This window comes from Elephas maximus, chromosome 5 (assembly GCF_024166365.1).
Source record: "Elephas maximus indicus isolate mEleMax1 chromosome 5, mEleMax1 primary haplotype, whole genome shotgun sequence".
In the NCBI taxonomy this organism is placed as follows: Eukaryota; Metazoa; Chordata; class Mammalia; order Proboscidea; family Elephantidae; genus Elephas; species Elephas maximus.
The window spans coordinates 80,547,370-80,574,637 of NC_064823.1; the positions used below are offsets into that span (position 1 = coordinate 80,547,370).

Genomic DNA, 27,268 nt, shown 5'->3' on the forward strand with positions numbered 1-27,268 from the left:
TTAATACACGTAACAAAATGCTAAACACTCTACTCATTTTTTGGTGCTTCAACTTCTTCACGTTCAAATCAGAACAACAGTCCATTAAAGATTATTAAAAGTCACATACAGAATCTACTGTCACCTTTTCGTAAAGCTAAAATTAGCAAAAAAAAAAAAAAAAAGCTGTGATTTTGCTAAACAAATTCAAACTTTTCACAAAACGCCATAATATAACTAATACCTTAATCGCACATCACTCTATGAGAGCAAAAAGTCAATACTTTCTGAAAGGAGGGTGGTTTTCTTTGCCTGGACAATCACCATCTGGTGGTTATCTTCTACCTTGGTTGTACAATGAGGCAAGACTGGTACCAGCTTTTTTGCTTTGGTTTAGCAGATGATGGTCAAGTATAGCATTGAGATTATATCTTTGTAAAGGAAAACAAAGTGCAATCAATTTTCCTTGCAGAAAATGCTTTTCCTTGTTTGCCTGGGGAAGTGAGTCTTCAAAGTCCATCGCCGTTTGCTGTCCAAAGAACACATAAAAATAAAACGAAATGGTGTCTGGTGGGAAGGGCTGCCTAGGAACAAGTTTGAGAATCTACATTCAAGACTAATAAGATGCCTACAATTAAGCAGTATCTACTAAAGTAAATTAATGCTGCCTCTTCTAATATTATTCCTTCAAAGGCTGTAACTGTGCAGGTATAATTCTATACTTTGTCTATTTAGCTAAATGTTAGGAAGTAGTGGATGGGCACAAAGAGACATTGCCCGCTAACATTCCTGTTAACATCTGTTCTGAATCTGACGGGCCATCTGAAAAAGAAAGGAAATAAAACATTTAAAACATTACTTGGCTCTTCACATATTAAAAAAAAAAAAAAAAAAGCAGGTCTGTAATCCTGAAGGGAAACAAGGTCAGAAACAAAATAAGGAATATTCTGACAGAATTCTAGAAATACACTATTCCTGTTGTTGTTAAGTGCCGTCCAGTTGATTTTCAACTCATAGCGAGCCCATATGACAGAGTAGAACTGCCCCATAGGATTTCCTAGGCTGCAATCTTTACTGGAACAGATTGCCAGGTCTCTTCCTCACACAACTGCTGGGTGGGTTTGAACCATCAACCTTTCAGTTAGCAGCAGAGTGCTTGACCGTTGTGCCACCAGGGCTCCTTGAAATATGCTATGTGGAATATAAGTCCTGAGAGTCTGGAAAAATGACTGCTTGGCTTCACAAGTCTGAATGTGCATTTCAGAAAGAAAACGCCTGCCCTTCTCCATTCAGCTATCAGGAAATAATAAACATAAACAAGCTTTCCTCAGTGAAAAATGTTTGAGGAAGAAGGGTATTCTTGTTAATTATATATCCCAATTCGCTTAGTAAGATTTTCCAAATACAGCTAATTTTCAAAAATTAGAATATCAGGAAATATATTTTAAATCAAACTATATCGTATGTCATTTATATTTTACTGATGAATATGTAATAATGATTTTAAAATATTATTACAGCAGCCACCATTTTTGGAAGCTTACTCTACATCAGTGGTTCTCAAAGTTAAGCAAACATCAGAACCACTTGGAGGCTGGTTAAAACTCACACTGCTGGGCCTCGCATCTGAGTTTTCTATTTGGGGCCTGAGAATCTGCATTTTTAACAAGTTCCTGATGGTGCAGGTTGGGGCCCACACTCTGAGAAGCACTGCTCTCCATAGCAATAGTGTTTTAAGCCTTTTACGTGTATCTCACTTAATCCTCACATTATTACCCTTGTTTTACAGAATAAGGAAACAGATGCTCAAAGAGAAGAAGTAACTTGTTTGAGGCTATTCCACTAAGAAGTTGTAGAGCAGGGGCTTTCACCCAGTCATTCTGACCTGGCGCTGTCCTACATCATCTGCCACAATAGGCCAAGTAGGCTCACAGAGAATATAATCAAATGACCAGGACAATGGACTCAGAGAACAGGTGGTGCTTTGCCACTTTAAATCAGAGCCGAAATTCCAAACACCTTTCTTTGGATGTTATGTTCTGGCTTCATTAAGATGAGTTGATAACGCTCGGCCTTGAGCACTGTGCTCTTTTAAAGAACTATCAATACAGGATCAAACTGATAACAGCAACTTGAAAGATTAAATAGGAAGCATAAGGTAATGAGTTATGTTAAGGGGGAGAAACAGTTCGGAAAAGGAGGGTGAGAATGGTTGCACAACTTGAAGAATGCAATCAATGTCATTGAATTGTACACATGAAATTGCTGGTGTATGTTTTGCTTTGCATATTTTCAACAACAAAAAAAAATAAAATAAACTATTAAAAAAAAAAACATGAGTTGACAAAGCAAAAGGAACTTGCTTTAGGGCAACGGGGAAAATGGTGGCTGGGGGGTGGAACACTCTGCCAAAGTAAAGCTGGACCAGGCTGACCTAATGAATGAACTCTCTCAAGAGCTATTTAGCTTTGGTACATTAGGCAAGTGTTGTGCCTTCCTCTCAAGGCTGTCTACATTGGACATTTCCCTGATTGCAGGTTTATTCCAGTCAGGGCCTTTGTGTGCAGAAGGAAATGACGCCCCTCAGAGTCTATGCAGCCAGCACCACAGCTGTCCAGCCAGGCAAGTGAGGGCTGGATTTCAGCTCCAATGTGCTCCTTAATGGGCACTGTCTGCTGTGAACAGCCTGCACAGCAAAAGATTAAAGTGTGACAAAATGGAGTCATCACTGGTGTTGTTATACTTTAACAGCCCTGATAAACCCTGTTGTTGTCATGAGCTAAGAAGCCCTGGTGGTGCCGTGGTTAGGCACTCGGCTGCTAACCAAAAGGTATCTGGGGTATGAGCCACCAGCGTTCTTCGGGAGAAAGTCTGCTTCTGTAAAGATTATCTTCTGTAAAGATTCTAGCCTTGGGTTGCTATGAGTCGGAATAAACTCAATGGCAATGGGTGTCATGAGCTACTGTGTATTCAGCCCCAATTCACAGCGACCCCATGACCAACAGAATGAAATACTGCCCAGTCATGCACCATCCCCATGACTGACTGTGGTATTGGACCGTTGTGATCCATAGGGTTTGGGCTGATTTTCGGAAGTAGATTGCCAGGTCTTTGTTCCTAGTCCACCTTAGTCTGGAAGCTCCCCTTAAACCTGTTCAACATCATAGCAACATGCAAGCCTCCACGGAGAGATGGGTGGTAGCTGCGCGTGAGGTACACTGGCTGGGAGAAAAACTCTGTTACTGTTGGTTAAAAGAGTTTGGGAGGAGATAGGTTTAGCATCCTCATCACTCATTCCCGTGGATAACCAAGACTAGTGGTAACCTGATATCCATGACGGTTCTAAGTATCGAGGGTAAAAACAATGTGTAGCTAAGAGAATTGGTCGACTTGGCACCCACAAGTCAGTGACTTATTCTGACATAAAGCTGGTTATTTAAGGCCTGCCTTGAAACTCTATCCTTTACGAGGAATGAGAAAAAAATCTACCCTTCATAGAAATCAGGCTAAACAGTGTTCTTGCAGAACCCAGTGCTCGGTGCTGGACTTCACAGCTGCATACCAAAAGCATGGTGGCTCGCAGCAGTTATAAATAGAATGTGGAGGTTCCCGGATGAAGACATGAGCTTTATTCGCCTTCAGATGTTGACATTCCCCATAGCCACCACAACAAAAACAGAATTAAGATGCAAAATGAATTCAGGACCTTCCTTTGCTATCCAAAGCCTGGGAATCTTTTCAAATTTAAATGAATATCTGTCAAACTAATTAAGAGAAGATGCAATGCTCTCATTCTGTGCTCATTAGAGAATAACTTAATGGTCATAAATTCTTCCCAGAGTGGGAGTGAATAGGTCTCTAGGCTCTTGCTTAAGATTCCTGGCTTTGTTTATTTCCAGTTCAGCCTGTTCCTCTCCTAGACTCAGAAAGACCACAAAACATACATTGAATTACGTTTCGAGTCCATAAAATAGAAACGGACAAGATTACGATGAGCTGTTGCAATTGATGCTTTTATTCAACAGAGCTGGGGTAAATAATCATTTGTATTTGAGGGCCATCTTTTTTTTCCCCAAGATGTTTTATATTTATGAAAAGATTGCAAATCTCAAGCGTTTTCTGTTCATATACATATATGTATATTTGTATCTATATATATGACAGATTTCCTACCATATCTGCAGATTTTAAAATTCAGGTTCAATGAACTGATTAGTTAAAAGATAATGCAAACTGTGTCCCAGTCAGGATAGAGTCTCATACACTTAGACCACTACCTGCATACCCCTACACCATTTATTAGACTCCTGCTAGCTACCCAGCACAATCTGTATAGGTATGTAATTAATACTCCCAGTAACTCTGCAGGGCAGAGATTTTTACTCCCATTTTACAGATAAGAAAACTGAGATTTAGAGCAATTAGATAGCTAAATGACTGGTAAGTGGCAAAGTGAGCAGTAAGCATGATACTTAAAGATATTTGCTTAAAATATACAGTATTGTGCCACTAACAAATATTTGGAAATCTGAAATGATGAAGAATGATTCTGTATCTAAATTTTATTATCAGAAAAGAAAATTAACTGGAGCTATTAGAATTTCCATCAAATATCTTTAGAGGTAGACTTTAGAAAACAAGGATTTTTTCCATCTATTCAAAAAGCCTACATCTTTTCCTTAGTTCTTTTCTTTGCTCCGGAATTTATGCCACTGAAAATATATTCCCCGCCCCCCTCACAATTCCATTAGGTTTCTCCCAGTGTTGTCACTTAGCTGAGTTCCACAGCTCTCTCAAAGACTCAGGTAATTCTATCTGACTTTACTGTTTCCTCTTTTGCTGTTTATATTTTAATTAGGGTTTTTAGAATTTCTGCTTACCCAAGTCAGAGGGACAGTCTACACTGAGAGTTTAAAGGAATACAGAATGGGGTGTTTTTGAGTCCTACAACGCAGTCAGATTCAAATCTAATTTATGGTATTCATTATTTTCCTAACTTAGAATGTCTATCACGAGAGCTATCCTCTCCCACTAACATGCATTAAAATCGTGCTTCCGAATATCTTTTCTGGGTTGAATGTCATTTAGCTGTTTCCTCAGTAAATCTAGGATCTTGATTTTTCCACTCTTGTTTTTAATCAAACTTCCTTCTGATGGTGTCATCAAGGCATTAACTCCACTGCTGCTCCCACACCACTGAAGTCATTGTGAAGTAGGGCCGGCTGACCTTCCTACAAAAAAAATCTTCCCACAGGTAGACTCACACTAAGGCTACAATCAATACAGGGCCATTATTTTTACAGCCTACATTTGAATTTGTATAAAACAGCATTAAATCCAATCCACCTACTGTTGACTAGTGAGGCTGTGTTCAGTACTGACTCAAATATGCATCCACTTTGCCCGTTGCGGAATCCCATTCAGAAAACACATTAAATTGATTTTGACACTTTAGAGAAAAGATGTTAACTTAGAGATCAACTAGTTCACATTTTGGGTTTTATCGATGAGTACATCCTTAGCCTTACATATTCATGTCATTAGCTTTTTCCTATTTGCTTTGCTATAGGGTCGCTATCAGTCGGAATAGACTCGATGGCAACGGGTTTGGCTTTTTTTTTTTTTTTTTTGGTTTGCTATTTATTAGAAATTCAACCTGGAATAAACCCCTTGCCATTGAGTTGATTCTGACTCCTAGTGACCCTACAGGGCAGAGTGGAACTGGCCCAAAGGGTTTCCAAGGCTGTAATCTTTAGGAAGCAGACCACCACATCTTCCTCCCACGGAGCTGCCGGTGGATTTGAACTGCCAACTTTTCGATTAGCAGCTGAGTGCTTTAACCACTGCGCCACGAGGGCTCCTAATCTAGACTAAATAGAATATAATTCTCAGGATCTCCTATCTTGAAGACATCATTTTTATCTTATAAAACTTACAATGTAGTGTTTCTATAGCCCTTTTCTCCCCCTCCTTCTACTGCTTTAGGTACTTAGGATTTCAAAGGGTTCAGACATTGTCTAATTATTACTAATTATTTTTAATATTTTCAAGGCCTTCCTTTAGATGGATGGTTCTCATTTTAATAAGGAAATTCAGACACTGAAGAGATCAGTTTGATCAAACACCTTTGTTTACTGGAATAATACACAGCAACTTAGATACCATCTACATAAAAAAAAAAACCCTTGCTGTTGAGTCCGACTCATACTGACCCTATAGGACAGAGGAGAATTACCCCATAAAGTTTACAAGGAGCACCTGGTGAATTCATACTGCTGACCTTTAGTTAGCAACCACAGCACTTAACCATTAAGCCACCAGGTTTCCACCACCTACATAGGAGGCACATACCTAAGTGATAGAGTTAAGCTCAAAAGCAATCATGTGTCTTAGGAGAGCAAGTGAGATATGCTCCTAGGAAATAAAAAAAAGATTTCCACCTATTTGTGTATGCCATTTTTATCCTAATTAGCTTTAAGGATAATACACATAACATGTTAGCAATTTGGCATAAATATTGCCAGAATATATTTGATAGCAACATCCTTTACAGCATCTACTTTCAAGACAACCAGAGGCTTGAGTTCTAGGTAAAACGGAAATTGTAATATATGTGCCCTGTTGTCTAAAGGGAAACCCTGGTGGCACAGCAGTTAAGAGCTACAGCTACTAACCAAAAGGTTGGCAGTTTGAATCCACCAGGCACTCCTTGGAAACCCTACAGGGCAGTTCTATTCCTATAGGGTTCCTGAGTCAGAATCGACACAATCGACAGCAATGGGTTTGGTTTTTAATTCTTACCATCATCCTCTGAGGAAAATACTGTTATCCTCATTTTGAAGATAAGAAAACCGAGGCACAGAGAAAGACAGATCTGCCCCAAATCACAAAGAGTAAATGGCAGAGCCAGAATTTAAATCCAGCCACCCTGGCTCCACAATCTACCCTCCTAAATCTGATGTCATACTGTCTCAGCACTAGATAGCACAGTGAGTTCCACTGATGTGTTTGAAGATGTACTAATACCCATCATAATGGAAAAAAAAAAGTGCTTTCCTACAGCCTGACCAACTGTGTCTCAACTTAAAAAAACATTTTCTATAATTATGTTTATTTTAATCACACTTAAAATTTGCCTACTATACACCAATACATTAAAAAAATTTTTTTGTTGTAGGCATCAATACAGGAGCCCTGGTGGCACAGTGATTAAAGTGCTAAGCTGCTAACTGAAAGGTCAGCAGTTGGAACCTATCGGTCTCTTTGCAGGAGAAAGGTGGGGCAGTCTGCTTCCGTATTATTTACAGCCTTGGGGAGAATGAAGAAAATTAAAGATACAAGGGAAAGATTAATCCAAAGGACTAATGGACTACATCTACCATGGCCTCCATCAGACTGAGTCCAGTACAACTAAATGGTGCCCAGCTACCACCACTGACTGCTCTGACAGGGATCACAACAGAAGGTCCCAGACAAAGCTGGAGAAAACTGTAGAACAAAATTCTAACTCACAGAAAAAGCCCAGACTTACTAGCCTAACATAGACTGGAGAAACCCCAAGGGTATGGCCCCCCGACACCCTTTTAGCTCAGTAATGAAGTCACTCCCAAGGTTCACCCTTCAGCCAAATATTAGACAGGCCCATAAAACAAAACGAGACTAACGGGGCACAACAGCCAAGGGGCAAGGACTAGAAGGCAGGAGGGGACAGGAAAGCTGGTAATAGGGAACCCAACGTGGAAAAGGGAGAGTATTGACATGTCGTGGGGTTTTATTGTCATAAAATAATATGTGTACTGTTTAATGAGAAACTAGTTTGTTGTGTAAAACTTCATCTAAAGTACAATTAAAAAAAAATTTACAGCCTTGGAAACCCTGTGGGGCAGTTCTACTCTGTCCTAAAGGGTCACTATGAGTTGAAATCAACTCAATTGCGGTGGGATTGGTTTTGGTTTATCCGCCAATACACCTCCATTAACAAGCCCCAGACCTGGATAGCCTTTCAAGGAGAAAGCAAAAGCTCTCTACAGGGAAAAACAAAACAAAAAGAGAAAATCAACATATGGCTACAGTAGTCATTTATCAAGAATTTTGGATATTTTTACAGTTTTCAATACAGACAATTCAATGTACAGCAAAATGTGGACTGATTTTATACCTTGTAGGATATAAATTTTTTTTTTTTTTTTTTTTTTAGGATATAAATACATATAATGTGGGTGAGAAACCCTTTGTCAGGCTTTTTATTTTTTTGATAATGTGAGTGCCTTAGCACACTGTCATTTGCTTTTAATTAGTTATAGAATCATTTGGGAGTCCTTGGGTGGTACAAACAGTTAACACATCCAGTTGCTAACCAAAAGGTTGGTGGTTCGAGTCCACCGAGAGGCATCTCGAAAGAAAGTCCTCGTGATCTACTTCTTAAAAATCAGCCACAGAAAACCCGATGGAGCACAGTTCTACTCTGATACACATGGGGTTGCTCTCAGTCAGAATCAACTCAACTGCACCTAAAAAGAATCACTTGAGTTTTTTTGTATCATGAGCAATACCTACTACAGAGCTTAGCATGGCAAGTACTCAATAAGTAGGCTTGAAAATAAAGATAATCAAGAAGAAAGAACAATAGGCAGGTTCAGAGATTGCTCCTAGATGGCCTCATACTTGGCATGTATTTGAAAAGCCAGCATTCCCTTTCCGCGAGGGAGAGTGTTGAAATGTGGAGGTGTTTTCTCAGCCTCTCTACTCTACTCCCTTCATCACCACAAAAGTCTGGGTGTCCACAGAGTGTTAAACCAACCAGTTGAAAAGTGAACAATTTAATATATCTGTTTTCTTCTCCTACCCAGAATCTCCCAAGCAACTAGCCTGATGGTTTTTTGGACTGAATTGCCTGATAATTTGAGAGTTCTCTAGAAAGAAGACAGCCAAAACTAAACTGTAACAAGTTATAACAGTTTTTTCCCTATACAGACCTCAGGAAAATAATCTGAATTCTCAGAAAGCAATGGGAAGGCTAATTTCTTGCTGAAAGAGGCAGTCCAGTATTGAATAATAACCACCTGTAGCTTCCACCAGCAATTATATAATTCAGAGTTTTTCAGTCTCAGCACCACTCACACTTGGGGCCGGATAATTTTCATGGGGCGAGGGGCGGCTCTATGCATCGTAGGATGTTCAGCAACATCCCTGGCCTCTACCTGCTAGATACCAGTAGCACAACACCCCCCATTATGACAACTACAACTGTCTCCAGACATTGCCAAGTGTCCCCTGGGGGGTAAAAATTACCTCCAATAGAGAACCACTAATTTAAATTATTACCTGTCACTAAATTTTCTTCTTTCTCTTCATGGCAAACAGATCACTATTATGGAAGGCTAAGTTTAAGCATTTTGAAAGCTTCTTTTTTTTCTTTCTCAAAGGCACAACAGATTTTAAAGTGGTATTAAAACAAACAAACAACAACAACAAAAAAAAACCAGAGGAGTCCCTGTGTGGTACAAATGGTTAAGCGCTCAACTACTAGCCGGAAAGGCTGTCGGTTCAAACTCACCCAGAGGCACCTCAGAAGACAGGCCTGGCAATCTGTTTCTGAAAGGTCACAGCCTTGAAAACCCCATGGAGCAGTTCTGCTCTGCACACATGGGGTCATCATGAGTCAGAATCGACTTGATGGCAACTAACAACAATATAAAAAAACAGAGACTTCCCACTTTTCCTAGTGTCTGATTCCATCTGATTCTCATGGTTGCTTCACAAGGATTCAGTGGCAACCAACGAGAATAATCTTTTATGCTTAAACATCTACTTTTTATCCCCAGGCACTTTAAGAACATTAACTCCTGGATTTTCACCACTCCCTTTTTTATAGGTAAGATATTAATTTTTAATTTATGAACGCATAATGGGGCAGTTACAAAAACTTCCATATCACACCTATGGGGCAATGAAAACTGGCAGAATCATCAGGGACATTCCAGAGCAATGACCAATGTTACAATCACCAAGTGTCTTATCAGGACCATTTCTTGATAAGAAAGTTGAAGCACACTTTCTGTGGGTGCTTTTGGCTTCTGAAACACATGCTGGTAGTAAACTATAAATATTCCTTGTTGAGTTATTAAATGTAATACCAAGTGTAGCTTTGATGGCCTATTCTATCCTAGGAAAACATCTTTGGTCACAGGGAAAACCAGGAGTATCAAAGTTCTCTGCCTTCTTTCCAGTGGTTTCTATGGCCTAATGGTATGCTTCCTTGTAATCAGCCCAGTATTTCAAGGCACATCAGAAAGGAGCAGGTGATGTACGTAACCTGCCTTCTGACTCACAGGGCATGGAGCTCCTTCTCCAAGGGCCAATCCACGAAGGAGGCTGCATGCTGTACAGTCACCATCTAACAGACGCAGGCCCAAGGAATAATTAAAGGCTGCAAACGCAAATTGTCTTCTTTCTTAGGAGTCCCTGGGTGGTGCAAACAGTGAATACACTCAGCTGCTAACAGACGGATTGGCATTTCAAGTCACCCAAAGACCTCCCAGAAGAAAGGCCTGACGATCTACTTAAGAAAATCAGCCATGGAAAACCCTATGGAGCACTGTTCTACTCTTCACACATGGGGTCACCATGAGTTGGAATCGACTGGACAGTAACTGTTTGTTTTTTAAATCTTTTCTTAAAGTCTGAAAACTGGCATTAATAGCAGTAACGTTAGCAACAACGATGACCAGTTCTATCACCACGACTTGTCACCAGCATGCTGTGTGCCAGGTCCTAGACCAAGCACTTCCCGTTCATCACCCCTTAGCCCTCACAACAGCTCTGTGAGGTAGCTGACATCTTCTCCATTTTTAAGATGAGGTTCACAGAGGTAAGCGTCCTGACCAATGTGACAGAAGGGGATGGGCCTGGAGTTCAGGCCCAGGACCATTCAACCTCAAAGCCTGTGCTGCTGAACTATAATGCCACACACAATGAGAGCAGGAAGAACGCTGCTGGCAGATCCACTATCAGAACCAAACGAACCAAAACAAACAAACAAACAGGAAACTCCTTTCTCCAAAAGAATGGGAAGATAAGTTTGGGATACTCTAGGTTTATAACATCGTACTCTTTAAAGAAAGAATAAAGGTGACGAACTAGCTATTTCGGGCCAGACATTACCTTACATCCTATCTTGCAAAGACTGATTATCCACTGCAGGAGGTTTTGCTGTACTTGAAAGAGGTTGTTGTTGTTAGCTGCCATGAGTCAGTCCGACTCATGGCGACACCATGCACAACAAGACTGAACAGTTGTGACCCACAGGGCTTTCATTGGCTGATTTTTGGAAGTGGACCACCAGGCCTTTCTCTCTGTCTTGGTCTGGAAGCTCCGCTGAAAGCTGTTTGGCATCACAGGAACATGCAAGCCTCCACTGCCAGATGGGTGGTTTCCGCACGTGAGGTGCGTTGTCTGGGAATCAAACCCAGGTCTCCCGCATAGAGGGGTAAGAACGCTACCACTGAACCACAGCTGCCTTCACTTGTAAAGAGGTAGTAACCCAAAAGACAGCTACTATTTCCTTTCATTTCAATTGGTCGTTCTCTAAAGGGGCACAACTCAAGAGCTGGTGTTTTCCGTCCGTCTAAAAAACAACTATTTAAGCCTTCTTTCCTATTAATCTTTAACCACCACGCTTACATAAAGAGATCTTTTTTTATTGTTATTATTCAACAGTTAACACCTTACCCCTACAAAGTTCTTGGCCTTCACAGTCTTTGCTGAGGTGCTGTAACCATCCACTGAGCTACTAAGGTTAAAACCTGGAGCCATCCTAATCTCCTTCCTCTCCCCTCCAAATAGCCAGCCTGTCACCAAGTCTACCTATTCCACCTCTAGATGTCAAACTCACCACTTCCTTTCCATCCCCCTGCCATGGCCTTAGTCCAGGCCCTCATTTTTTCTCTCCTGGACCATGGCCAGTCCTCTCTCACTGTTTTCTTTTCCTCTAGTCTTGCCATCTTCCAAGCCACCTTCCGAAATGCAGCCAGAGTGATCTTTCTAGAACACAGACACTGTTCTGCTTTTTTAAATTCTTCATTAGCTCTTATCACCTTTGGGGTCCTGTTCAAACTCATAAGCATCCACACGCACAGTGCTTATTCAAATAATACCAAACATCTTCAGAAAGGGGCTACCCCCAGCCCACCTGGCACCTTGTCCAAATTAGAAAAAGGCACCTTCTTCCTCCAGGTGGGCCCAGCAGCACCAGGGAGCGTGTGTTGACGACTCCTGGGTTGGATTTTGGCCCTTGCTTTCCACTTCCTGGCAATCCCCACCCCACCTCTGCCCTGTCTTTTGTCAGGTCACAGAGTACAACCTAACCTGCAGCCCTGACTTAAGGTTCTTTTCAAGCACAGCTCTACCTGTGCATAAACTGTTTACTTTATCTAAATGCCTTTACTCACTAAATCCATCTACCTAACTCCTATGAGGAGCCCTGGTGGTGCAGTGGTTAAGAGCTCGACTGCTAATCAAAAGGCCAGCAGTTCAAATCCACCAGCTGCTCCTTGGAAACCCTATGGAGTACTTCTACTCTGTCCTACAGGGTCGCTATGAGTCGGAAAAGACTTGATAGCAACAGGTTTGGTTTTTTGGCTTTAACTTGCATCTCTCCAAAAATCAAGACAAGTGTGCTCATACAAGCAGCTTTCACCTTTTCTATGTTACCTGAAAACTTCATTATAACATATTTGTTATAATCACATATTTTCCTGTCTGTTCCCCCCACTAGATACTGTATTCTCTGAAAGAAAGGACCCTGTGGCACAGTTTGCACTTGACTATTAACCTAAAGGTGGGTGGTTCAGACCCATCCAGTGGCACCGTGGAAGAAAGTTCTGGCAATCTGCTTCTATAAGGGTTACAGCCAAGAAAATCCTATAAGGCAGTACTACTTTGTAACACATGGGGCCATGAGTCAGACTTGACTGGATGGCAACAAGGTTTTTTTGTTGTTTTTTTTTTTTTGTCTTTCAGATCTATGTGCCTGCAAAGCCTAGCACAGTGCTTGGGAGATAGTGAATAAATTGTTGCTGGATGTCAAACAAATGTTGCCTCTTGCTTCCTTAAACTTGTCTCTGTGTGAGATGTGGGCCTTTCAGCCTTTCCCCAACCCCCAGAGCAATTTGGAGATTAGGCCATGGGGTCTGCTTCCTCAAATTACACAATCCCCACTCAAATAGCTAGAAGCCAGATCTCATTTAGCAATTATTTCATTAACCTATGATTAAGAAGTACAAAGGTCTTGGATTTCAACTTCCTGTCCCGTCCTGACAAGTTCACTAATACATCTGTCATTGAACATTTTGTCCTTCACTGGATCCTGCTCCCGTCTTTCATCTTCTCCTCCCTCCTGTCACGTTCTACTTAACAAGAGTCATCCAGCTGGATGGTGGGTACATGGGAATTTGTGGTACTCTCTACTTTCATGAATGTTTGACCATTTTCATAACTAAAAGTAAATATTTAAAAAACGAACCACAGACTCAACTTCTTATATATCTACCTTCCACAGGATTTTCCTCATAAGCCCTATTCGGCTCTCTCATTTGGCCTGTCCCTCATGGCTACAATGATTTCATTAAGGACTTTACTCAGCTCTTCTAGTCATAACCCCTCCACAGATCCTTCACTAATTCCCTGCCGATACGAATCCAGAATTCTCTTCTCCTATTTAAGTCTCCACCACCCATCCGTCAGTTTGTCATACTGTAGCGGCTTATGTGTCGCTGTGATGCTGGAAGCTATGTCCCCAGTATTTCAAATACCAGCACAGTTACCCACGGTGGACATGTTTCAGTAAAGCTTTCAGACCTAGGCAGACTAGGAAGAAACTACTTCCCACAAGTAGCCAATTAAAATTTTATGGATCATAACAGAATATTATCTAATACAATGTTAGAAGATTAGCCCCTAGGTTGGAAGGCACTCAAAATACAGAGTGGCTGCAACAATGGACTCAAGCAAACTAAGGAGCATGAAGATGCTGCAGGACCGGACAATGTTTCCCTTTTGTACATAAAGTCGCCATGAGTTACAGCTGGCTAGACGCAGCAACAACATTTAAATCTGGCCAGAGACTATAAAGTCACCAGATTTTAACTCTCTGTCAAAGGCACTTGTATAGCTAAAATCTAGTCTCATTTTTACTTATCAAAAATACACTTTCCATTGGGTGGTCTATGATGCAGAGCTATCGTAGGCACAGCTGGGCAGATACCATGCATATTTTATCAAAGATAGCAGTTATGTCTCCCTGCTCCCAACTATTCTAGGAGAACATGGCCCTGATCAAGCCCCTCTGAAAGGCTGAGCCTGGCTATAAGGAAAGCCATTCAGATTCCTGCCTGTGGAACTTGGCCCCCGGACCCAGGCACTGAGCCAATCAGCTCTAGGGCTGAAGGCACATAGAGGAGACCCCAATGATGGCTCCATGGTGAGCAGAAGCTACACTCAAGCTGACGTGAGAAGACAGAAACCCAGAAACTTGGGAAAACGCATCAGACATCATTTAATTGTTGTTGCAAGTGACATTGAACCCAAAAAGAAACTTAACCAAAAAAGTTTGACGAAGACGGCCTCAGGGACTGAAAAATATCTTGGAACACATGCTCATCTAAGATGGACTCTTGTGATTGCTTACCCAATGGTCACTGTCCCCTTCTTCCTCATAAACATAATTTTGATTCTACTGCTCTATCAGATGACTATGTGCTCAAGAAGGTGGATATTTCCATTGCCCCAGGAGATAAATCATGCTTGATCTACATCAACCCTGTGAGTTACTAGTTTAGGCATAGGTATAGGACACAATCCGAGCTAATTAGATTTGACCCAAGAAAAGTTTTCTGGAGGGTTTCTGAAAATGCTTTCCTCATTCTTGAGAAAATAAAACAAGGACTTCTTCCTGTCTTTGGACAAGGTTGTGTGAGGACATCATGCCTGAAGCTGCAGCAGCCATCTTGTCATCATGAGGGACAAATCTCAGGATGAGATCATCATGCCAAGGATGATAGAATGGAAATCTGGAAAAAACCTGATGGCATTATCATGAATGAATTAACTAACCCTGGAACCAAGTCTTCCATAGAGAAGAAGTCAGTCTTCAGGGAGGGTAATGGAACCAATGTTGAGTTAACTGAGATGAAAGACTATGTAGCCCAGAGAGAAAGTAAATAGCTGCCTATTTTCTAAATAATAATAAAGGCGAATTTATATGTATCAGGCAGTATTCCAAGTGTTTTATATGGATTACCTCATTTAGTCTACACAATAACACAGTGAAGTAGGTACTTTCATTATTTCCCATTTTTCAGATGGGTAAACAATGGCCAGAGAATTTAAGTACTTTACTTAAGGTCACAAATTCAACAATACAAAACTGGGACTCCCAATCAGGCCTTGACTCCAGAGCTCTTAATTATTAGGTTAAACCATGAGGTGTCCCTGGCTTTTTGCAGTTGGATTCCGTAAGCTTCCCCCATATCTCTTCACAGAACCTTCTTTTGATTTGAGCTGTTCGGAGTGGGTATATGTTCGTCGTACCCAAGTGTTCCCTAAGAAACTACCATTGACCAGACGTGGGATCTCCTTCTCTACCCCATAACAAATCTGTGAGTCTCAATGTCTGTTAATTGTACTCAGTTCAAATTATACATTAAAACCCTGGTTTAGTGGAAATCACAGTGTTCCAATTGTTCCCTGTTTTCCTCCTTCCCCAATTCTCATATGGCAGGTGTTAGTTTAATATCAGGGTCTTTTGGGGACACCATTTCCAGTGCAGGGAGTTTTTGGGTGGTACAAACAGTTAAGCACTCAATTACTAACTGAAAGGTTGGTGGTTCAAATCTATCGAGGCACCTGGAAAGAAAGGCCTGGCAATATACTTCTGAAAGGTCACAGCCTTGAAAACCCTATGAAGCACAGTTCTACTCTGCACACATAGGGTCTTCATGAATCGATATCGACTCAATGGTAATTGGTTTGCTTGTTTTTTTGTTTGTTTTTTGGGGTATGTCCAGTGTGATGTGACTTATTAATTAAAACATCAATGAGCACCTAACAAAGGATGGATTGTTGACACTGGTTTAAGTAATTATCCCATTATATCCTCACTTCTAACCTCATCTGTATTTTTAACTTCTCGAAGTTAAAGTTTTTAGGTAAGAGGCACCCTGCAATCACATATATCCCTGTGGCTCTGTGAGACTGGGGAGGCATTTCTATGGCTTTACTACTGTTTATTCATGTCACACCCTCATTCCTTCAACACATTTGACAAATATTTGAGTATCTGGGATGCACCAGGCACTACACTAGGCACTGGGCATCAATGGTGACAAGCAGGTTATATTCCCTGCCCTCACAAAAGGCAATAAAATGTAATGATTGACATATCACATAACTGGGTCCACTTTTTTCTCCAAAGCAACGGGACAGCAATGATACATAAAAAAGGTTTCTAAGACTAGACAAAGCATTTTGTGGGCAAATCCAATGTAGCAGTTAGCACAGCCCCTGCAGGCAGACTGCCTGCAGTTCAAATCCCAGCTGTGTCACTGTGTCACCTTGGGTAAATAACTTAAGCTGTGCCTCCACCGCTCAGTCTGTTAAATGAGGATAACATCTGTAGCTATGTCACAAGGTTATTCTGAGAGTTCATATTTTTGTAAATCACTTAGAACATACGTACTATACACGTACTTGTTTAAAAGGAAAAACAAGCTCAGTTTACCCACTGATCATAAGCAAGCAGCAGCCATCTGACAACAGGCTGACCTGAGAATCTGCAAACAGGTGCACAGCACCGACAGCCCTGGGCAGTGGAGGGGCCCCAGGGGCCAGGACCAGGGCCACCACTGCAGGAAGACAACTCTCCTGGCCACCACCCCTTGCTCACAGAATCCCCAAACTAAGGTGATGGTTAAAGAGAATGTAAGGTGACTTTTCCTGAAGGATTTGAATTTCTATAAACAATTGGAAGAAAGCAAAACCACAAATTTGGAAGAGGTCTTGGAAGTCAAGCTCTCATCCAAATGTTTGACAACCCTTCTGGCCACTGATTACTAGCCCCTCCTGAAACATTTCCAATGATGAGGGCACACATTTTTTGACAGCTTTTTTTTTTTTTTATTGAAATCTCTAATAGGACCCCTGGCGGCACAGCGGTCAAGAGTTTGGCGGTTAACCAAAAGGTCGGCAGTTCGGATTCACCAGCTGTTCCCTAGAAGCCCATGGGGCAGTTCTACTCTGTCCTACGGGGTTGTACGAGTCAGAATCGACTCCACGGGAATGGGTTTGGTTTCTTGATTTTTAATTATCAAGTACTTCCTTTTATTCCTCTCAAAACTCTTATCCTGGTTCTGGAGCAAGTGTAACCCCGATGTTAAACAACAGTCTTTGCATGCTTGGAGAGGATGATTCCCTCTCTTCTCCAGGCTAAACAAACCAAAATCCAAACCTGCTGCTGTGGAGTCCACCAACTCATGGCTCCCTCAAGTGTTACTGCTCCAAAGGGCTTTCTTCACTGTAATCTTTATGGAAGCAGATCTCCAGGCCTTTCTTCCACAGAGCTGCTGGGTAGATTCGAACCACCAACCTTTAGGTTAATAGTCGAGTGCTAACCACATGTGCTGCTCAGGGATCTAGCCCAGGCTAAATGCACCCCTAGTTTCTTGAGCTAGTCATCACTTGACATGAGTTTTGACCCAAACCCCTCAAGTCCAAAGAAGCAGATAAAGAGAATCTAGACACCCAGAGGGATGTCCTGGAAGATCATTTTGAAAGGCTCCTTAAAGTGCCCTGGAAACCCAATCCTGCTTCTGGACTCTGGGGAGAATGAAAACACATTGATTCTTTATTTTCATTGTATCTTTAACAGCCTCCTCCCCACCTGAAATCCTGATGCCTAGAGAAGGGAATCGATGTTAGAACTCAAACGTGAGTACGTTGTGATATCACGTGAATTCACTGGAATTCAGCAGGATTTCTGAAGTTGAGATGTGAATCAAACATCTCAGAATACACCTGTCCCTACAGAGGATGGACTTGGCACTTTCATAGCAGAAGGAATGGTTTAGCTTAAACAAGGTCAGTTTTTTAAAAAATAAGTTTTTCCTGTGTATGTGTGAAGGTATAGAGTTGAGACCTTTTTAGCTGATAGAACTGAATACTTAGGAGGCCAAAGGTGGGCCTTAATTCTGCAAAGGAACAATTAGCTTTGGTCAGAACAAAGCTCTGTGTCCTTACATTGTTCTATCTTAGATACGCTAGGTAGTGCTAATAACAAGCAAACAGACAATAGCTAACAATTATGGGTGATTTTCTATGTGCTAGGCACTGTGCTAAAGGCTTTACACAATTATTTCATTTAAACCTCACAACAGCCCTGTGAGGTAAGTTCTCATAGAGTTCATTCAGAGCAAAGGCCAAACTCCTCCCAGTGGTCAGAAGGTCCCACATGATCCGCGGGCTCTGACCTCTGCTCCACCAAGCTGGCCTCCCTGCTCTTCCTCAAACACATCATTTAGGCTTTTCCCTCAGGGCCATTCCACTCGCTGTTCTTCTGCCTGAAAAGTTCACTGCCAGATAACCCCAAGACTCATTCCCTCACCTCCTTCCTTCAAGTCTTCGTTCAAATATCACCTCCTCAGTGAGACCAGTTCCGACTCATGTCGGCCCCATGTGTGCCGAGTAGAACTGCTCCACAGGGTTTTCACGGCTGTGATCTTTCGGAAGCAGATCGTCAGAGCTGTCTTCTGAGGAACCTCAGGGTGGGTTTGAACCGCCAACCTTTCAGTTAGTTAACCACGCGCTTAACCATTTGGGTCACTAAGGGACTCCTAAGGCCTTCTCTAACCACTCTTCATAAAACTGCAATATTTCCTCCATCACCATACACCATACTTCCTTGCTTCATTTATTTATTTTTCATAGCAATTGTTTTCTAATTTCTAACCTACTACACAACTGATTTATTTATTTGGTTTGTTATCTGTCTCTCTTGACTAGAATGTTTGCAAGGATTTTTGTCCATTTTTGTTCCCAGCCCTAAACCCAGCATCTAGAAGCACACCCGGTATATTGCAGGCACTCAATAAATATTTTTAGGTTAAATTTTATACATGAGGCAGTTATGTACAGAGAGAGTAAGTGGCTGTGCCTTTTATAGAAAGAAAACTGCAATAGAAACCCACATTCCATAAACCAAACTTGGATTACAGACCCTTTTCCTGGGAGTTGGTGGTGTTATCTTTGACCAGCAGCCAGCAGGGGCAATACGTTAGCTCTGACTGATACTTCACAATTAGCAGTGCACACTAGCAAGTCAAGAATATAAAGAAGTATTCCAAGTGTGTACTATATTCAAGAATCATAAATGGTTAGGCAAAATCACTTGTCAGAGTATTTTGTGACTCTATTGGCAAATTTTATTTCCCAAGACTTGAGGGAAACATGCCAAACTAAAAAAATGAAAGGGATATATACATATATGTTATATATATATATGTTATATATATATATATATATATAGGCTGTCATGAAAATATTTTCCCAGGGTTGTACAACACCAGGAATGCATATAACACTCCTTTATAGCTGCCATTCAGATTTAAGGATCATTTCCTGAGTTCCTTTTATGTGATTATAGTTAAACTTCATAACAATGCAGAAATCCAATTTGCAGGTGAGGAAATTTGCTGCTCAGAGAGGTTGGGTACCTTCCTAAAACAGCACAGCAAGGGGTAGAATATGGAACGGATATAATTCCTTTTCTCCCTCCAGGGTGCCTGACACTGTACACACAGCTGGTAGGTAGGCTTCAAGGGTTTATCATTTTCCAGTGTCCTCTATCCTGAGGAACGACCATTCACTTTTTGTAAACGGATAACTTAATATCACATCAATTAAAAAGTTTTTAAAAAGTGTAAATATTACTTTCTTTCCTGAGATATTCTACAGCATAGATTCAAGCAATTCACATAGGAGCATACGCATCATCCCAGTAAAAGTCGTGTCTTCGTCTGAAGTTCATTTCACTGACTAAACAGCCAGGCTTATAAAGCTCACATTATTACAGAGGGAAAAAACGCAGCTGCTGACAGGATCGCTAAGAGCAACAAATACCAGGAAAATCTCAAAACTCAAGCCACTTTTTTCTTAACCACATTTTTGCGAATTATTTTCTCAACAGCTTTGGCGACTTATTTTCACCTCCACTCTTTTCCAAAAAGGAATTCTACCCTGGGGAGGGGAGGGGGCGGGGAAGGGGTGGATTAAGACCTCAAAACCAAGTACAAATTGCTCATTTAAAGAACAGGAGTTAAGGACGTGGGGGCTTTTCTTCCTTAAAAGCTCATCACTCTGTAGAAAGAATCCGAACCCTGTCCTGATTCTTCTTGAGCAGTGGAGCAGATTTTGGTTTTGTGTTAGTTAATTTTAATTGAAAAAAAAAAAAATTCTTGAGACGCTGTTGCTATGAAACTTTCTGGGCCACAACAGATGGCCACAAGAACAGTTCTCAGCCCAGAGCTCTGGGCTCTGAAGCCCTCCACTCAGGCATACCATTAACATTCCTGAAATACCTTCAGATGCAATGCTGGCGGCCCTCCTCCGCGGGCCTCCCTTGTCAAGGGGCTCTGCTTAGCCTGCGCTGAAATTTGTTATATATGAATGGCCAGGCCTCTCTAGGAAAAGACCACAGGAGAGAAGTTGCTGCCTTTCACAATTTAAGCTGCAGATAAACTTTCCCCACAAATTACTGGGGTTTTGAGTTGTTCAGGTAAGTGAGCATGAGTACACACACACAACGCCCAATTCGATTAACCATCTTAAGTCTCCCACCTCCTTCCAGTAGGAGTGATCCAGTTTTGACGACCAGGACATTTCTGGACTGAAGCACTTTTAGTGCTCAGTCAGAATTGCTGAGGGAGACATTTAAGGATTGCTGAATTTATTTGCTTTATACATATATATATATATATATATAGGCATAAAGAGGAAGGAAAACTGCATGACATTTGAGTTTCTGATTTCTCACTGACTTCCTGGTGCCGTTGGGCAAACCATTTCACTTCATCACTTTTCTCTCCCTTCCAAGCTGGGATGATATACTGACCCACGTGGCATGGGAAGGAGACATTAATGAGCATTATTAATACACAACTAAGAAATCATTGCACAAATAACAGGTCAGTAAGGCCAGATCCCCACTGCCACGGCAGGCAAAGACAAGGGAAGAACTTGGAGACTCACACCTCGGTGTCTAATTGCTTGGACCACTGCTGCTGGAGGGCTGGTCCAGGATGCTGACCCACAGTTTTTGGTGGGCAAGATTTACTGGTAGCTTTTTTTTTTCCCAATCACTAAGGACGTGGGTCCCTGTGTATACAACGTTAAGCGCTCTCAACTACTACCTAATATTTGACAACTCGAGCCCACCCAGAGGCCTGGTGATCTGTTTCTGAAAGGTCACAGCGTTGACAATCTTACGGAGCAGGTCTACTCAGACACACAGGGGACCACCATGCATCTGGACGGCACTAAGGACAACAAAGGATTTGGGTATTTGGGAAAAAAAAGCTAAACAGCTATAGCTTTTCAAGGTGGGGCTCGTTTAAATTCCATCCCCAGTTTTCGAATTAAAACCAGGCCTCAAGTGTGGAAGCAGTCCTACTTACCTGACGCCAATGCTCACTTGAGAGGACATCAGAGCAAATCAGCAGGTTTCAGTTCACACAAGTTCGTTAAGAGCTCTTTTTTCAATGGGATCAGGTGATACGCCACAGAGGCCATCATTTGACTTTCATTTCTGAATTCAAATTGCCTGTCCAACTAAGAAGCAAGATGAGTTGAGACTGTTTAGTTTCCTGCCTTCCAAAATTATCCATTTGTCCTGAGATATAGCTTCCTTCTTGACTCCAAAATGCAAATATTACGATTACTGGAGGGTTTTGTTTCTGCTTTTTATTGCCTTTTAGAGGTTTGGCCTAATAAGGAGTGCTAATATTTTAATAAACCTTAAAATATTAGCACTCCACTCATAGTGGAGTGAAAGTTGGCACACTACACCTTTTTTCCATGTGTCTAGGGCTACCAAGGAGTCCCTGTGTGGTGCAAATGGTTAATGCATTTAGCTTCTAGGAGAAAGATCGCAGGTTCGAGTCCACCCAGAAGCACTTTGAAAGAAAGTACCAGTGATCTACTTCCTAAAAAAACAGCCATTGAAAACGTTACGGAACACAGCTCTACTCTGATACACATGGGTCACCATGAGTCGGAAGCAACTCGATCGCATCTGGAAGGGCTACCAAACCCCAGCTTGCCTGTCAGGTTCCTATGCCCATAGCACATTCACCCAGCTGTCCAGCTTCTGAACTCACAGGCTTCTCCTATTCAGAAAAGTCAGGGGCAAAAGCTGAAGCCTGGTACTGTTGTGCGCGTTTGTGTGTGTTTGTGTGTGTGTGAGAGAAAGAGAGACAGAGAAACAGAGAGGTGTCTGACGTGTGCAGTCTCCATTTGCATAGCTGAACCTTTCAGACAGAGCTGATGGGCAGGCTCAGCGTGTGTCTGGGGAGAAGAGGCTGAGTGCACTTTATTGTGCCCCACTGTACCCCATCCAGGGCACCACCAGAAGGCACCTTCATCACGAAGCAGCGAGGGGGCCTGCACACATTCCACAATCCAGAAAGGAGACTTTTAAAAATGGTCACTGAGGAAAAACATAAGTTAAAGATACTTAATCTTCCCCTCTCCCCTGAATCTAATTCTCTAATGATAATATTCTTGGAAATATACGCACACACACACGTTGCTTAGTTATTAACAACTGCGTGACGTTACATATTTGGAGGTCCCATGGTACTCTGCAGATATATACAAGGACTTTTTATACTCAGTATGAAATGTGGGGATTTTTGTGAGTTTATTTCAACCAGCTCCCTCTTCCCTCTGTACCTTTTTAGGACACTGAGGTTTTAATCATATTCTTAACATTACTTTTTAGATAGAGATTAGGTATAAGATGGTATTTATTCTTCCCCATATAAAAATGACAGATCCTCAGCCCAGGAAATCATCTTTGATTCATACACTCTCTAGGGCTCTGATTCTTAAGAGAAGGTAAAATTGTGAAATTTAAATCAATGCTAAATATTCAGTATTTATTTAGCTTCTTAAAGTTCATCTCTCTTTAACCCCTTTGAACATTTTAAAATTCACTTTGTATCTACCCACCTACCTATATCTATATTTCTAAACCATCCAAATCATCGCCATCCACCTACACTGTTTGCACACTCGTTATATTTAAACTGATTGCTGCAGACATCTGTGAGGACCACATTTCACCTGTGGGTAATGGCATTGCTGGTGTTTTTATTCACCAAAGCAGTAATTTTTAGTATTTATATTTAGTATTTCTAATATAAAGAGCCCTGGTGGTACAGTGGTTAAGCGCTCAGCTGCTAACCAAAAGGTCCTTGTTTGGAAACCCATCAGCCGCTTCACGGGAGAAAGATGTGACGGTCTGCCTCCATAAAGATTTACAGCCTATAGGGCAGTTCTACTCTGTAGTATACGGTTGTTATGAGTCCGAATAGACTTGATGGCAAGGGCTTTGGTTTCTGCTTTATTACTAATAAGTTGATCTGATTATAGGGAAATGTTCTTATACAGACTCTTTAATTAACAGCTGAAAGACAGAAAATTCCAAACAGTGGTGAGCATGAGAAGACGACATTTCAGGATGATGAGCACAGATCAGGAGCAAATGGTTTCTGAAAGCTTATGGCCTCATTTTCACCGTTCCTACCTGTTTTCTCAATTCCTGTTTACTACTTGAACAGAATCATTTGCACTTGTTAAATATGTTCATTTCACAAAGTCGTTTTATAGCCTTGAAATGAATAAGGTGAGGGAAAGTAGTCTCAGAATGCCATTTGAATTTATAAATGGATTTTTAACCACCTAACTACAGAAAGTTTTCATTAAAAATACTCCGAGTGCAAAATTACTTTCTCCCTATAATGACAAAACAGGCAGGGATGTAAGCACTAGCCCAAAACCACTAGTCTTTTTATACCAAGCTTCAATTACTAAATCCTCAAATTACAAGTATGTTGACAGCAACCCAAGAAGGAAGACAGGATGGTCCTTCAAGTATCTGTCAATCAATTTACAAGTAAAATGAAATCAGAGTAGAGCTTAAGCTTAATCAGAATCAAGGCTTAACATTCCTACACATCTCAACTGTTGCTCAAATTTAGGTGCTTCCATTTAGAAGCTGACCTTCCTCAAACATAAGGATGAGTAAAGTGAAGCTAACAAATACATTCACACCCCCCTGCTGAAGTGAAATTCACTAATTCACCTATATTGAACAAATCTTAAAAAAAAAAAAAAGCCACTTTCATATCACAAGAGAAAAAGTTAAAGATAGTTTTAAAAATTAGTGGCATTTAAAATTCAACTATGTAAGTCCTGGGGTTTCTTGACCGGAGGCAGCCAAGATTCTCAAGTCTGACTTTATATTATTATACAAATTAGCATGATTGTTGGCCTTAATTACAAGTAGGAAGTTGATTTTTTTTAATCAACATTTCAACTTCTCATCAGATCCGAGGGCACAATGAGGTGCCGACTGCCTGCAAGGGTTACAGTAACTTGTCAGGTTTCCCCTGCTTCCATTTAGATCTTTATTCCCTTGTACAATTTCGTCAGCACATTTGACAGGAGAATGTCTTAGCGATTTCATCGTCAAGCTCTGAACAGAACAACTTCCCTGCCTCTCTTTAGTTTGCCTTCCCAATTCTGGCGCTTCTGTTAAGATAAACGTAGAAATAAAATCACTGAGAAATACCTGGTTAAAAATGAACTTACCTTAAGGAAGTCTAAGTCCAGGCATTTCGATTGTCCTCCGTTAGCTGCTGGAGGTCTCTGTCCAGAGCGGCTCTAGGCAAGTTGGCCCCATCGAGGGGTCTCAGTGGCTTGGGGGAGGTGACATAGAGTCAAGATTCCTGCCCGGGTAGAACCCTCGGGAGCCAGCCCCAGGAAGGCGCAAGCTCAGACGCAGGTGTCTGACACCACGGGGACACCTCTGCTGGGAACCTGCAGCCCAACGGCTGCCCTGATTAGCCAAGTACAAAAGGCGGTTCAAATTACTGCCCTCCTCCCGACCAATCGCCGGCCGGCCTGCCTGACAGGAGCAGGAACCCTGACGTAGGGGGTTGTAGGCCCGGAGAGAACCTGAGAGCCGGTTCCTACAGTGGCCGCTGGCACGCTGGCCAACCGTGTGAATTCCTGCCCCGAACTCCGCAGAAGCTGTTGTCAGTCTGTCGTAAGTCAAGCCTGTGGTATCGGGTAAACTCTCCCCGCCCCTCCCCAGAGAGTGTTGCTCCCAGGTCTTTGGACTCTTACAAACAACACGATGTGCTGTGGTAACAATTTTTTTTTAAAGAATAGCGTGGGCAGGTATAGCTGTTGAGTGCTTCTCTGTCTGCTCCTTATTCTCTTCTCCTTGCCAATTTCCACTCCAGCTTCTTTGCTGCTGAATAAGTTCAACTTTTAATTAGCTATGGTTTTGCAAGCAATACTTTTTACCGAAACCAGAAGAGGAGGTGGAATGAAATACAAAGAAAAATCTTTCCATAGTCATTGTTTCCAGCAATGAAATTCAACATTGTAAAAATCACCTCAGAAAATTTATAAAGATACTGATCCTAAAAAACAAAAGACTTGCATTTTAAAAGTAAGCACAAAGAAGTGCAATGCAGCCCACCTCTGTGAGTATAATCATAACATGTCTCCTAAACTGCCATCAGTTAAAGGAATTTTACTTCCATCTATTACCTGAGCTCCTGAAACTGTAATCCTTTGCATATGTATGGATATGTAGTACTTGATTCAAGTTTTGGTATTTGCCCCAGACAGCAGGGGTCAGCTTAACAGTAACCATAGACACAAAGGAAGAGAGACAAACATAGCACACACAGAAAGAAAATGAGGCTCCAAGAGTGTCTGTGTTTGTGGGCCTATAAATTCATTTTCATTCGTTTACAGCCACTATGGTGGGAAGAAACAAATCATAGGGTCCACAGATAATTTGCAAACCTCCTTGCAAGAGAACTTTTAAAAGGTTCGCAGATTTTTTTAAGACATTTTTTTTTCTGTTGCCATTGCGTCAATTCTCACTCAGATATAAAAGAGAATATGCCCTCAGACACACATATGCACATACCCACGCTCGCACACAGCACACACACACATAAATTGGGGCAGAATTCTAAATACAGTAGTAATTTTCATTCTAGACATAAGACAGTCTAAAGAATCCTCAAATATGTCATTGCATCCCAAGGTGAGACGAATTTTCTTTAAAGGCAGTTCCTGTATCAACTAGAAAGGCTCTCTCCAGAATGGTCCATTTGAATTCCAGAGCTATTTATAGTCTTATAATGTGAAATCTAAGGAAAGAGGGTTGACGCAAATGTGAGCAGTGGTTTGGGTGGGACTGAGAATCATCTTTCAGAAGAAAGGCTTCCCACCAGATCTTAGGTGCATTCTTTCAAAAGTAGCCTTCTCTCCTTTTGAGAAGGCAAAGCTCTTATGGTAGTTTTATGCTGTGCTTTCCCCACTCCCCAACTCCCCAGCCACTGAGTTGCATTTCCTTCTGTCACATAGGCTATTCCTAACAAGCCAGAGTTCAAGAGCAGCCAGGCCCCACAATTCATTTTGAATGTGTCAAACTTAACAACCTCCTACCACTAGCCAGGACTTCATCTCTGGACTGACAAATGGCTATGTCTGACATTTGTTTATCACAACCAGCCGTCTAGTGTGGGAATGTCATTCTCTCATGGCAGCAAATAGAACATTCACAGTGTTCTCTGGAGCCAGGAGTCTAAAATATTCCCTCTTCATTTCACCAGCAGTTCCTCATGGGCCAGCTCTGTCCAACCTAAGCTCACTTCAAATCTCCTACTCTCCAAGACAGCCTGTGAGAAGATCCTCTCCTCTGGGAACTGTGTATATTGTGCATGTCCTCATGGGCACTGTATTATGTTAGAAGAAAAGAAATCCCTATGTGGCTGTCAGACATTGGCTAGAAGGTGGTTCTTCTAAAATTTTAGGGAAGCTAAAACAAGTTGGCAGATTAAAAAAAAATTTTTTTAACCAATTAAATCACCAATCCTTTCACAGATTATAATTAGATGAATAAAGGAACCATTACAATGGTTGCCTATATAGA

General features: G+C 41.5%; 1 protein-coding gene across 3 annotated transcripts in view; it reads right to left on the reverse strand.

Moving 5' to 3' along the window:
* SHROOM3 (shroom family member 3) overlaps positions 1-25,364 on the reverse strand; it is a 210,921-nt gene extending 185,557 nt beyond the window's left edge. Inside the window, exons 1-2 of one of the 3 annotated variants that reach the window (XM_049885950.1) lie at positions 24,901-25,364; positions 21,702-21,847 (exon numbers count right to left, since the gene is read on the reverse strand). In XM_049885950.1, the coding sequence (XP_049741907.1) occupies positions 21,702-21,730 (29 nt within the window). In that variant the 5' untranslated portion in view covers positions 21,731-21,847; positions 24,901-25,364. Of the gene's footprint in view, positions 1-21,701 lie in introns of all 3 variants that reach the window. The other 2 variants (XM_049885949.1, XM_049885951.1) reach the window with 2 other exon arrangements.
* Between the last annotated feature and the right edge of the window lie 1,904 nt (positions 25,365-27,268).